At 53.9% G+C, this 12,862-nt stretch overlaps 4 protein-coding genes across 4 annotated transcripts; 2 read left to right on the top strand and 2 right to left on the bottom strand.

Annotated features, from left to right (window-relative positions):
• Positions 1–301: 301 nt before the first annotated feature.
• On the top strand, positions 302–1,435 carry A1O7_08721 (Atypical/RIO/RIO2 protein kinase; the record flags this gene model as incomplete). The annotated part of the gene is made up of 1 exon (XM_007762711.1): positions 302–1,435. The coding sequence occupies one exon, from the start codon at positions 302–304 to the stop codon at positions 1,433–1,435; it is 1,134 nt and encodes a 377-aa protein (XP_007760901.1).
• Positions 1,436–3,886: 2,451 nt separating this feature from the next.
• On the top strand, positions 3,887–9,343 carry A1O7_08720 (uncharacterized protein; the record flags this gene model as incomplete). Its single annotated transcript, XM_007762710.1, has 4 exons — positions 3,887–3,928; positions 3,980–4,100; positions 4,158–4,481; positions 4,530–9,343. 4 exons carry the CDS (start codon positions 3,887–3,889, stop codon positions 9,341–9,343), a joined length of 5,301 nt encoding a protein of 1,766 aa, XP_007760900.1.
• A 976-nt stretch (positions 9,344–10,319) lies between these two features.
• Positions 10,320–10,505, bottom strand: A1O7_08719 (uncharacterized protein; the record flags this gene model as incomplete). The annotated part of the gene is made up of 1 exon (XM_007762709.1): positions 10,320–10,505. One exon carries the CDS (start codon positions 10,503–10,505, stop codon positions 10,320–10,322), a length of 186 nt encoding a protein of 61 aa, XP_007760899.1.
• Positions 10,506–12,019: 1,514 nt separating this feature from the next.
• Positions 12,020–12,763, bottom strand: A1O7_08718 (uncharacterized protein; the record flags this gene model as incomplete). The annotated part of the gene is made up of 1 exon (XM_007762708.1): positions 12,020–12,763. The coding sequence occupies one exon, from the start codon at positions 12,761–12,763 to the stop codon at positions 12,020–12,022; it is 744 nt and encodes a 247-aa protein (XP_007760898.1).
• Between the last annotated feature and the right edge of the window lie 99 nt (positions 12,764–12,862).

Raw genomic sequence — 12,862 nt, 5'->3', positions numbered from 1 at the left:
TGCGTGGGGGTTCTTTACATTTTCCGTGGGGTCCTAGCGAGAACTTCCAGAGTCGGTGGGGTTTCCTTTCCAGAGCAGCGGACATGTTCAAGTGCGGCTTCGTGTGTCCAGGAGGGATTTGAGCCACGATTTAGCACTTGTGGCACGTGATCCGTGAAGCGCCGTCAAGATTAGATTAGATTCTTCCTCCACTCTTAGTGCATGGCATTTCCCTTGTGACTTAATCACCAAAATCCTGCCACGAGCAGTCTCCATTCACTATTCAGAGCATGGCAACCGAGCATGTTCATCATCGGCAATAATGAAGCTCGACACAAAAGCCTTGCGATACCTCAATCCCACCGACTGGCGGGTTCTTGCTGCAGTCGAATCTGGGAGCCGCAATCATGAAGTCGTCCCAACCACACTAATCGTCAATCTTTCCAAGTCCGCTGTAGGTGATGTCAACCGCAGCATCTCGTTGCTTGCCAAAGCGGACCTGATAGCCAAGGTGAAGAATGCCAAGTACGATGGGTACAGACTGACCTATGGCGGCCTCGACTATCTGGCTTTGCATTCCTTGCAGAAGAGCAACACCGTGTACAGCGTGGGGAACCAGATTGGTGTTGGCAAGGAAAGTGATATCTTGGTTGTCAGTGATGAGAAGGGTGAACAACGTGTACTCAAGATCCACCGGCTGGGTAGGGTCAGCTTCAAGAAAGGTGTGCGAAATAAACGCGATTATGCGAGAACTAAGGCACAGAAGGAGAGAGGCGCTGGCAGCTGGATGTACATGTCGCGACTAGCTGCTGTCAAAGAGTTTGCTTTCCTGCAAGCCCTGCACGAAGCGGGCCTCAGTGTCCCAATCCCACTAGGGCAAAATCGACATCAGCTGGTTATGTCTTTGATCGACGGCTTCCCGCTACGACAGATCGAAAAGGTTCCAGATCCCGCTGGACTGTATGGGGAGCTCATGGAAGTCCTTGTGCGTTTGTGCTCACTTGGACTAATCCATGGCGATTTCAACGAGTTCAATATCTTGATCAAAGAAGAGGAGCAAGCAGACGACATTCGGCTTGTGCCGGTCTTGATTGACTTTCCTCAGATGGTCAGCGTGGATCACCCCAACGCCGAATTCTATTTCAACAGAGACGTCGACTGCGTGAAGCGCTTCTTTTCAAGACGCTTCGGATTTGTTAGCAATGACGAAGGTCCCATCTTTGCAGATGCAAAGCGAGAGCTTGGGAAAGATGGTTCCAAAAGGCTTGATGTCGAGGTTGAGGCTTCGGGATTTTCCAAGAAGATGGCGAAAGAGCTTGAAGCATACATGAAAGAGCATGGTGTGGACGGTGACGCCAAAGAGGACCAACCCCATGGTCTTGATATTAGTGGTTCAGAAGACGAAAATGAGGATGATGACGAGAAGGATGGAAGCGATGAATCTTCAGAGGGGTAACCTGCCGCGGGATGAAGTCGACCTGTTCTGCGCCCATGGTTGAAACTCGAACTTCATGCACGTCTTCCAGTGGAAGTGATGATACACTCCAGAGTCCGAGTACTGCGTATGATGCTGCAGCAAAGCGAGTTCTCGACCCTTGGTATCATTCCCCGCCCCGTCCCGCAGTTACGCAGCGAAGGCGCCAGGACAGCAAAGGAGCGGATATGACCTGCCTGCAACATGGTTACTGGGTACTCGATACCCCCGGAGGCAAACCGCCGGACACTGGTGCGAGGCCTCAAACTGGCCCAAAGTGAAACCTGTCTCGCAAGCGAGGTTGGATGTTCGGCCTGAACACCCCGCATCTGATCACTTGTCGAGATCAATACTTCGTACGGAGTACACAACGACAGTTCCAGACTGGTTGTCTTGGATCATACTCCGTATTATGTGACAGAATAGCACCCCCAGTTACATCACTGTTGATAGGACAGACTGCTGTGGCTGCTCGCAGTCACAGAGGCATAATGGGCTGGAATAATACTCGACATTGTTCCGTTCCTGGCGTTCCTGGTTATTTTCTCGCGGCGAGTTCACTTGCACGCGACTTGAAGTCCTCGAGGGTCAAGCGTCGAAAGCAACGGAGAATTCCCCACGTGGATGGCACTTGTTTCACTCTCATTCTTCGTGTCCCTATCAGGAAAAGGATCATCGGAGAATTAGACGCATTACTCCTATCAATTATACTCGTATTTCCACTCCGCAGAAGGCTTCGGTGCTTGCATTTATACTTTGTTGCTCAGCGTCAGCTATAATCACTCATCCAGGCTGATCAGCTACAAGAGACCGATTTCATGTGGGATCCGTTGGCATATCTCGATGAGTCAACGGGATGCTCACCGCCCTGCCACTTTACGAAGCGTCCACGGTGGGCGGACTTGTTCCTCCGCAAGATATCGCGATAAGACGTCCTGAAGGAATAGAGTTTCACCGTTGGAACCTAAACATTTATCGGCCTCCCTTCGAGAACGCACATACTTCCTGGGTACGCCCATCGCGAGTCTCCATGCCCACACAGCATGGAGATCTTGCTGTCCACTATCAAGCCCCAGAAATCATATCGTGACCAAATCTTTCCCTCGAAAGACAAGTGTTTTGAAGGGTCCAGCGCCATCCCCACCTTGCCCACATCGAAGAGAGGTTGGCGATTGTCCGGTGCCCGTCGTGTGACCCCGTCAGTATGCATACCGTGTGCTGGAGTTAGTGGTATGCTCTTATCCACAGAACCCAGATTTTGTGACAACATCAACGATGCAGTACGGAGTACCTGGTACCCCGTAGAGAAAGGTGAGAATTTAGCGAGGCTGGCGGCGAGATCCCCTGCAGTAGTTGGTGATCGTGACCACCCCTGAGGTGGCTGAGGCTGAGGCAGAGGCATCTCAAACGCGCACCCTGGCATATGGCTGACTCGAGGTCACGGCGAATCCCACGAAAAGGGAACAGTGGTTGGAGCTTGACCGGAAATGTTAACCAGCTTGAGCCGGCATGAACGAAGCGTCGTGGGTAACACGGGACAGCAGCAAAGCAGCTCCCAAGCAGAGACCCTTGGGTGTAAGTGGCCTAGCCCTAAGCGTTGCTCAAGGCCAAGCTTGTAGGCTACAACAGCCCCCGGCATCAATTACCCAGGGCAGCCCAATCAAGGTTGCGGTGCTCCCCACACACACTTTGCAACGGCCCTAAATAAACTGCACCTGCTTTAGCCTAGCCGCTACAGTGTTCCGCGCCCGGCGGAGATTAAACCGCCAATTACTTCAACGGTGAAGAGCAAGGTACCTGAAGCCGTGCCTTGTAGGAGCCAGCTTAACCGGTTAGGGATCCGACGACGCGAGCTGGCCGCGCAGGAGCCTTTTGCCTCGAACTTTTGGACGACTCCTGACTGAATCGGTCGGACAACAATTTTGCACGCTGTTGGCGGCTTCACAAACTTCCCAGCTTGATTCGAACGCGACTGCGATAGTCTTTGCAACCTTTACCGCGATCCTCCTCTCGCCAGCTGTCCACGGACACGAAAGAAAAAACATCGGCCACCGTCTGTATTCACTCTGAAACTTCCACCCACAATCACATTCACTCCTTGTCCCCCACGAAGACACAGAGAGGGCAAGTCATCGGCCTGTCAGCAAGTATCCTCCTTCGGTTTCGACACCTGTCGAGGTCGCGGAGCCATCCAAGTCAAAGAACGCCCCGCCTCCACCAAAACCCTTCGAAGCATCCTCCACCCGTCGCGGAAAATCGGATTTCTTCTCGAATGCCTCCACGCGTGGCTGCGTGCTAACAGCACCGTGTCGTGTCAACCACAAATCTTGAGGCCTGCGTGCAGTGTCATTCGTCGTGGGTGTCTCGGTGACGGCCTGAAGGAGTCGCGCAGCCTTACGGCAGCATCACCTGGGCAGACCAGACGTGCACAGCATGGTCTCAACGCCTCCCGCGTCTCCAGATGGCGCGCGCCAGGTCCGGCCGCAGAGCGTGTTCTCGGGTTCATCGACAGACGCACTTCGTAAGCCACGGCCTCAGAGCATGATGAATCGACCGCCCCCGCGAAGTCACAGCCGCATGAGCCAGAGCAGTAATCAGATTGGGAGCAGGTCGTCAGATGAAGAGGTGAAGACTTCAGTCAAAGTCGGTCAGTTTAGGCACAAGCGCGAGTTCAGGGACACGTCCAGGCTGACACCATGTGTAGTGGTCCGAGTTCGACCCCCTCTGGGTCCGTCAGATCCCGGCTTTGACCTCATCCCACAAAGATTCCAGCGATCGATGGTACAAGTTAACACAAACACTAGTCTTGCAGTTGAGTCACCGCAGGGACGAAAGATCTTCATCTTCGACCGCGTCTTCGGCGAGGACGTCAATCAAAAAGCAGTATGGGAGGATCTTCAAGACAGTGTGGATTCCTTCTTGCAGGGCTACAATGTCTCAATACTCGCCTACGGCCAGTCTGGAGCAGGCAAGAGTTATACTATGGGAACTTCTGGCCCCAAGGAACAGTTTGATACTTCGCTGAAAGGTGAGTCTCATTCCACTCGAGTCGAAGATTCATATTTACGTTTCGTAGGTGTCATTCCCCGAGCGGCGCAGTATCTGTTCGAGAGCCTCAATTGGGGCGCAGCGCAAGCGGCGCACAGTAGGCACAACTCTGGCCTGAAATCACCTACTAGATATTCAGTCACGAGCTTGAACCAAGTCATACAAAATTCAAAGGCCTTCGCCGACAAGGGATGGGACATGTCGGTCACTTATGTCGAAATCTACAACGAACAGCCGCGGGACTTGCTGCTCCCAGAGGATGCGCCGTTCACCGAGAGAGCAAATGTCCAGATACGAGAAGACCCTCGTGGCCGGATATTTGTGGAAGGCTTGAACTCGGTGCGTGTGTCCACGGTTGAAGAGCTCATGCGTGTTCTCAATCACGGATCTGCCATTCGACAGACCGATGCCACCGCCATCAATGCCCGATCGTCGCGGTCACATGCCGTCTTTACAATCAACCTACGCCAAACCAAAGCTCAAGGATTTCCTTCGGCGAAAGACAAACGGTCGTCAGCTGCGGTGGATCACATGTCTGGCGGCGACTCCCCAATGACTGTCGAGAGCAAGCTTCACTTTGTCGACTTGGCTGGTAGCGAACGACTCAAGAACACTGGTGCTACAGGTGACCGTGCAAGGGAGGGCATTTCCATCAACGCAGGATTGGCCAGTTTAGGCAAGGTGATTTCGCAATTGTCATCAAGGTCGCCGGGCACATATGTGTCGTACAGAGATTCCAAATTGACGCGGATGCTTCAAGACTCACTGGGTGGGAACGCGATTACATATATGATCGCTTGCGTCACACCCGCGGAGTTTCACCTCAGTGAGACTTTGAACACCGTGCAATACGCGCAGAGGGCTCGAAATATCCAAAGCAAACCCAAGATCCAGCAAGTCGACGACGGTGCGGACAAGCAAGCTGTGATCGAACGTTTGCGGACTGAAATTGCCTTTTTGAGACAGCAGATCCGCAGCGCTGAGTCGAGCGATCGCCGACCGGGCATGATCTCCGAGCGATCAGACCGATCCAACGACCGGGAAAATGAACTGCACAACCAGTTACTGGATGTTCAGGAGAGCTACAATGCTCTCAGCCAGAGACATGCCAAGCTAGTATCGGAACTGACCAGAAGTAGCGAGCCTCTCGACCAAGTCAACGTTGTTGGGGAAAGTGCAGTGGATCGCTTGAAACGATCTCAGGCTAATCAGGAAATGATCGAGCAAGTGGTCATGGAATATGAGAAGACGATTCAGAGCCTCGAAGCAAATCTGTCAAATACTCGATCTTCGCTCGCCAACACCGAGAGCAACCTGCTTGAGAAGGAGACCAAGTGTGCTTATGTCGAGACAATGAATCAGCAACTCAATGCGCGCGTTCAGAAATTGATGGACAGGGAATCGAATACCGAACAATATCTGAACGATCTGGAGGCGAAGCTTGATGATCAGAGTTCTGGAGGCGAAAGGAATGACGCGATCATCTCAGATCTACGCAAGGAGATTGCCCGGATCAGAGAAAGCGAGACAAATGCTGAGGACTACATTTGTACTCTTGAAGAGCGCCTAGCGGAGTCGGATCAAGACATGGAAATCATGCAGCGTGAAATCGAGAGACTGCAACACCTTGTTGAGCGCCAACGGAGTCTCGGCAAGCTCGACAATCTGTTATATGAGCTTGATCACATCCAAGAAAGAGACGGCAAAGTCAAAGCAGGAAAGCCGATCCAGACGAATGGACAGGCGGACGGCCACGCCGAGGGACCCAAAAAGGATTTGGAGAGTGCTGAAGCCACAGAACTGCCCGCGCAGGATGAAGACGAGCTCTCGGGGCATGCCGACGATTCACCAGAACAACTGCCTGCAGAGAGCGATGAAGCTGGCCTCGCGAAGCTGGAGACTGCCCTTGCTCAACAGAAAGGCCTCAAAGCTGAGCAAGAGCAAGAGCCTCTGCCGAGTCCCGCACAGTCCAAATTCATCACAGAGAAGTTCGAATCAGTCAGTCAAGAGCTGTTCGACCTGCGGCTCGAGCACGAATCGACCGTCAATGAGCTGGATTTATTATCAGCAAAATACCAGGAGGCACTTCGTACGCTGGCGGAGATGCAGGACTCTATTGATCAAGATCGTCAATCTGCAGTGTCGCCGCAGGAGAACGGAGTTCATGAAACCACTGCGAATGAGGCTTTTTTAGCGGAGGCGGAGACGCGAGAGGAGGAGGATGGTCAACAAGAGCCATCCTCGCGCTCGCTCTCTTCGGAGTTATCCTTGGCTGGGGAATCATCAACCTCGACCGATACAGACATTACTCCGGTGTCCAAGAAAACTAGTTCCGTGGAGGTTCAGTCAGAAGAAGTTGAGAAGCTGCAGAGTCTCCTGGCGGAACACGAACGCAACCTGAAAGAGGTGTCTGAGCAGTATGCGCAGCTCCAGAACGATCATAAGGAGACTTTGACCACTGTGGACCGCCTGAAGTCGCAGATGAAGCAAACGAGGCCCGCGTCTCCGGGTACGCCCGGCATGCTCAGGCGCATGACTTCCCAGACCGGAACTGGGGTAGATCGAGGTCAGCGTTCCGTCACATCTCTGAGAGCTCTGCTTGCTGAAGAGTTCGAGTCGAAGCCTGACCGTATGGAAACTGCGGAAGTCCACCTGTCCGCCGCAACCACCGAACTGCAAGCGCGGCTGGAACGAATCCAGGCTCTTGAAGCAGAAGTCAAGAATGCTAAGAAGGAGATGGAGGTCAAATCCACAATCATTTCGGGCCTGACGAGAGAACGAACCAGTATCAAAGCCGGATCTCCAGTCGACCTCAACATGGTGTCCCTGCTTCGAGACCAGATCATCCAGAAAGAGACAGAATTGAAGTCAATGCACGAAAGCTACGCCCGTCGTGAACAAGAATTGCAAGAGGAGATCCAGAAGGCCATCGCTGAGAAAGCGAATGTGCAAACACCGCCACCATCACTGGGGCACGAAGAAAGGATCAACGCTCTGAATCAGCAGCTGGACGAACTCAAATTGCAGCTCGAGTCGTCACAGCAAGCCATTGAAGAAGGCCAAAAGAACTACAACCGCACCAAGGCCGAACTTGAGATTGCTCTAGCAAGCGTCGCTACTCTCAAAGCTCAACATTCTTCGGGAGAAGGCGACACCGCTTCGGCGAGAGCGGCCGCTGCAGATGCTATGCAGACTGAGCGTGACAACTACGAAGAACTGATCCATAATCTCAAGCAGCAACTGGAAGAACACCAGACAGAGAACGCAGAACATGCTGCAAAGAACTCTGAACTCCGTCAACTCCATGCTGCGCTGACAAAGGATTATGACGCTTCCGCGGCTATGGTCAAGTCACAGCAACAGGAGATCACGACTCTGAGGGCTGAAATTACAGACCTTCAAGCGAAGGTCAAGCATGCTGAAGCACAAGTTCAACTCCACAAGCAGAGTCTGAAATCTCTGCATGATGCACATACAAGCGAAATCGAGGAGATGAAGCTAGCTCACGGCGGCGCGCTCTCGGGATATGATGACCAGCTTTCCGCGGTGATCAAGAAGCATGCAAGATTGGAGGCGACTTACAAGGATGATCTCGAAGACGCCGTCTCAACGGTGCAGAAACTTGTGTCTGACGCGGAGGAGGCACTTGGCCACCCGACAACAGCGGACATGCTTGCGAACCACATTCAAGATCTAGTAGAGGAGAAACGTGCCGTGGAAAAGGCCAACGCGCGCTTGACTGGCACCAATGCCGAGCTTGAACGGCAGCTTGACGGCAGACAGAGCTTGCTAGAGCTGGAGGAAGAGCTGCAGAACGCTAACACCAAGATCAACAACTACCAGGAAACAATCCGGAGCCTTGCCAACGAGGTCGGCAACCACGAAGAGACCATCCGCGAGAAAGAGGCGCTGCTCAAGAAGGCAGAAGCCAACTTGCAAGCTGTGGAGTCCGAGAAGGCCAACAGGATGGCGATGATTGAAGAGCTGGAGCAACAGTTGCAGAACAGCTTCGATCAACACCACAACCGACTCTCCGTCATCCAAGCACAAGGCAATCAAGCCTTGATCGAGGCGCAACAGCGCATTACACTTCTCGAGCAGGATCTCAACCAGCGGATGTCGATCAACGAAGCCGGCTCCGAGAATGGATCTCGCACTCAGACGATGAAGTCACAGCATCGCCCACAATCGCCACAGGCAGAAGCTGCCCGCTCAAATTCATTGACGTCAAACTTGCGAAAGTCGGCATCCATCGCATCTCTACCTTCACCGCCGCCAGCCATCCCTCTCCCACCTCTCCCCGCCCTGCCTGGCGCGTTGCAGATCACTTCGCCGACGCCTGCTCCAAGCACCGTCGCGAGCAATCCTTCACCACCACAGTCCCGCCACGCGTCCAAGGAGGTCGCACTTCCAGTCACTCCGGTCTCAGGTACAGTCGTCTCGACCAACTCACGCGATCGCTCGGATACACGTCGGCAATCTGTGCTGATCGAGGAGCAAGAGAACCGCTTGCGCACCATCGAGAAACACCTGCACGCCGAGAAGCAACTCACTGCCACGCTGGAGGAGGCGTTGGTCGACCTGGAAACCCAGTCCAACAAACTACGAGTGGATGCAGAGAACTGGAAGAAGAAGGCGTGGGCGATGGAGGAAGAGCTTTCCGGCCTGAAGAAAGAGAGGAAATCGGAGCGGCTGAGCGTTCAAGCCGTGGAGGAAGAAGTCAAGAAGAGAAGGGAGGCGGAAGCTGCTCGAGCACAACTCGAAGAGAGGATGAGGCTCCTCACCGTGGGCAAGGATGGAAAGACGAAGAAGCGGAAGGGGACTAGTTTGAACTGTTTCTAAGCAAAGCGAGATTATGGAGCCTGGGAGGCGCCAAAAAATTTGGGTACAGTAATGATGCTTGGGAAGGGATGTGATGACCTTGACGGGCTAGATTGGGTGGCTTTCATGTGTCATACGCCCTGTGTTTCTTTTGTGTTTCTTGTTTCAATACTTGTGTATCTAACATGCCAAAGCACATTGAGCGCGCAAGATCGGTTGGTCTTTTGAAAGAGTCTGGGGACCACGGCCTTGGTATCTGGCAACGGATGAGGCGATCCAGGATGGGTTTTGGGTACTTGGACTAGTATGTGAACATAATGATCCCTTCCACTACTCTCTTCCAACTGCTCCCTTTCAACTGCTTGTCTCCGAGATAAGAACCGGAAGGTAAAAGCTGCGCTCTCAGGTGAGAAGCGGTGAATTACGCTGGGGCCACTCCCTACGCACCAAAGGTGACCATAATAGTACTGTTCGCAGTACGGAGTAGGTGTGGGAGGTTGTGATAGAGCATAAGAAAGGATATGCGCCGCCGTTCCGTCTTTGGTCAGTGAGTCGAGTGAGTGAGTTGACTCCGGCCAAGTATGATACAGTAAGTCGAGGGGCCGCTTATTCTTCAATGGAACGTTCGTCGCACTTGCTTCGCTTGTCCTGTCTCAATGGCAACCAATCCAACTGGTCTTCTGCCTCAGCCTTTGCCCTCGTTCTGAACAACCTGTACTTGCTGTTGAACTTGGGACGGACTCTCGGAGGGCCGCCGAGTGGTGCGTACTGGTGGAGTGGGTTGGACGCTCACGACAGGGAGCAACATTGAGGAGTTATGTGAATTCCGTGGCACCATCCGTTCCCACGCAAGCGCAGCATTATTTTCAGTACATGCAGGATCCCTCCACCTACCTGGGTAGGTACGTACGGCCTTTACGAAGCACGTACGAGTACAATGATCCTCCAGACCCGTCACCATTGTACCTACATAGCTTCAGTTCCCGGATGGACAAGGTCAGCGCTTCCAAAACCCCATGTCTTCTAGGACCAAATACTTAAGCGGTGCGCGCAGGAGGTCCTCCTCGCGTATGGCGTTGGCGATGGCTTGGTGATGCGGCATTTCGGCCCGGGCGGGGAGTCGTGATGGGTCGTCAATGCTGAGATGACACGTCAGCTTTTGAATGGTGGTGTCGAGGGTCATTGCACGGAGCACGGGGTATGGAGAGGTGGTGTCAAGATCATTGCACGGAGCACGGGGACCGATAGACTATCTATCCCGTGGATACAGTCAACAATGTGGACTCACAGGAAGACGATGATGTATCCGGCCCTTTGATCGGCGCCGGCCGAGACGTCCCTCTTGACGCGATAGTATCGGTACAGGCTGATATAGGGCTCGTGGAGGCGCACTTGGTCGCTCGCTTGGGCGATGAGTTCTTCTACGCGAGATTCTTTCCCCGGATTGGGGAAGACGTGTACCAGGACATTTGGGGGAACGGGAATAGGAGCGGCGGCGGTACTGCTTGACATGACGGTTGAGAATGCGAAGCCGGCGTAGGTAGAGATGCAGATGGATCCTAGCAAAAGTGGTTTCCAGTATGAAGCCTGGGTGTGGTCGAGTCGCGGAAGAGAGACGCTCTTCTCGTGGTTGGGTTCCGGCTCTGCTTGGGGCTTATTTATATGCTACAGTACGCTCCTCGCGGTTGAATTATCCCTCACGGAAAGATGTGTGCGTGTTCGTGATTTCTAGACGTGCATCCCGGTTTCGGCTTCAGCTGCGTAACATGCGCGAGGGACACAAGTAAAGAGTGGGTGTGGCGGCGGGGCATGGACAGAGTTCCCCTTCCTTTGCGGCGAGTACGTCCATAACCGCCCGAGTATCAAGGCAAGGGAACAAGAACAGAGTTTGCTGACATTGATCATAACACCTTGCTTGGTGTTTGTGGTCTGGTCCAGAACTCGTCCCCGTGTTCCTCAACGTTGGAGAGTGGTCGGCCTTTCGTGTTCAAGCCATGAACTCGTGATCGCTTTTTCAGCTGTTACGTACCTAGTCATTCATTCCTCCTGGCTTCGCATACCTGTCAGAGACACTCGCATAGACATCCTCTTCACGGCATGTGCGATGTTCGATGTTCGAGCTTCTTGCATGGCACATACATATCGAGGACGTGACGTGGCGTGGCATTAAGGCGGGTTTGCAGATGGCTACAGCAGACGCACGCGGCGTCGCTATTGCACAAAGTCCAAAGTACCAAGGGCAGAAAGCCATCTCATCATCGCGGCTCGTGCAAAGCGTGTTGGCCGAATCGCGTCGGCCGTGCTGAACCTTCCTATCCTATACGATCTGCCGCTCGTTTGTGTAGACACGTTGTCGGATCGTCAGCTCATTCTGGTACCCTGATCAATGGCAGTAGACGCAAGGCTTTCGAACCACTCATCCCAGTGGTCATCAAGTAGATTCCCTTCGTCCTCGATGGTTCAAATGGGCCACATTATTGACACGGGCCAGGTTGCATCGATCTCGGACTGGCGGAACAGATCGACGGAACTTGGACATCGACATTGACTGGGAATAGGAAAGGGACGACATATTGATTGTGGGCTTTTAGCTATGCTTCGCCCGCAAGGGGCCTGAGAATGGAGCGTCTTCCTTACCACAATAGTTGTTGCTCCTTGACTGATAGCAATGTTGATAACCGAACCCTCACCTCTCCATCAATGGTTACTGTAATGCTTGGGCCACCTCTGGATGGCATCCTTGAAGCCCAACCCACGCCGGACATCGTCCAACAAGCCGTCATCGGCCTCCTTGTGCACGGGCAACAACCGCATTACCTCACTCAGCTTCTTCCGCGGAATCACACAGCACACCCTCTCGGCTTCGTCGGCGACCAGCACGTCGTCGGGCTGGACGACCACGTCCCCGATCTTCAACGGCACGTCCACGGCCCACGGCCTGGCCTGCAGGCTCGTGCCGGGGCTCGTCAGCGCCTTGCTCCAGCACTGGAAGGACCCATCCTTGCATAGCTCGCCGCAGCCCACGATGTCGCGGGACCGGCCGTCGATGACGCACCCTTTTACGCCGCGGACCTTGTACCGCGTCGCCACGATATCGCCGAGCAGGGAGGCGACCTGGTGGGCGGGCTGCTGCATAACGACCACAGTACCAGTGGGCGCCATGTCGGTGAAATGCTTGTCGCTCGGGATGTTGGGCGCAGGAGGCACGATTAGGCCGTCGTACTGTGTCTCTGGCGCGTGGGCCGTGTCGACGAAGAGCACGGTGCTGATCGGCGCGACGAGGCGGGTGGTCGAGCCATTGCGTGTGGGGATGGGGGAGATGTCGCGAAGGTAGCCCGCGTAGGGGACGTGGAGTTTCAGCAGCGCGTCCGACACGTCGCACGGCGAGTAGGATTGAGCGATTTCAGCGCATATCGAGGCTATGTCGAGATCCGTCGACATGGTGCTTGGGCGCGTAGAGATCTTGTCGAACAGGTTCCAATTGCGAGCATCCAGATTTTCCTTGATCCAGTGGGTGAGATGTGTGGCCTTTGGCTTCCT

The sequence above is a fragment of the Cladophialophora yegresii genome (assembly GCF_000585515.1).
Source record: "Cladophialophora yegresii CBS 114405 chromosome Unknown aczIN-supercont1.6, whole genome shotgun sequence".
NCBI classification, from domain to species: domain Eukaryota; kingdom Fungi; phylum Ascomycota; class Eurotiomycetes; order Chaetothyriales; family Herpotrichiellaceae; genus Cladophialophora; species Cladophialophora yegresii.
Note: the sequence above shows the minus strand (reverse complement) of the source record. Positions and strands in the feature narration are given on the sequence as shown.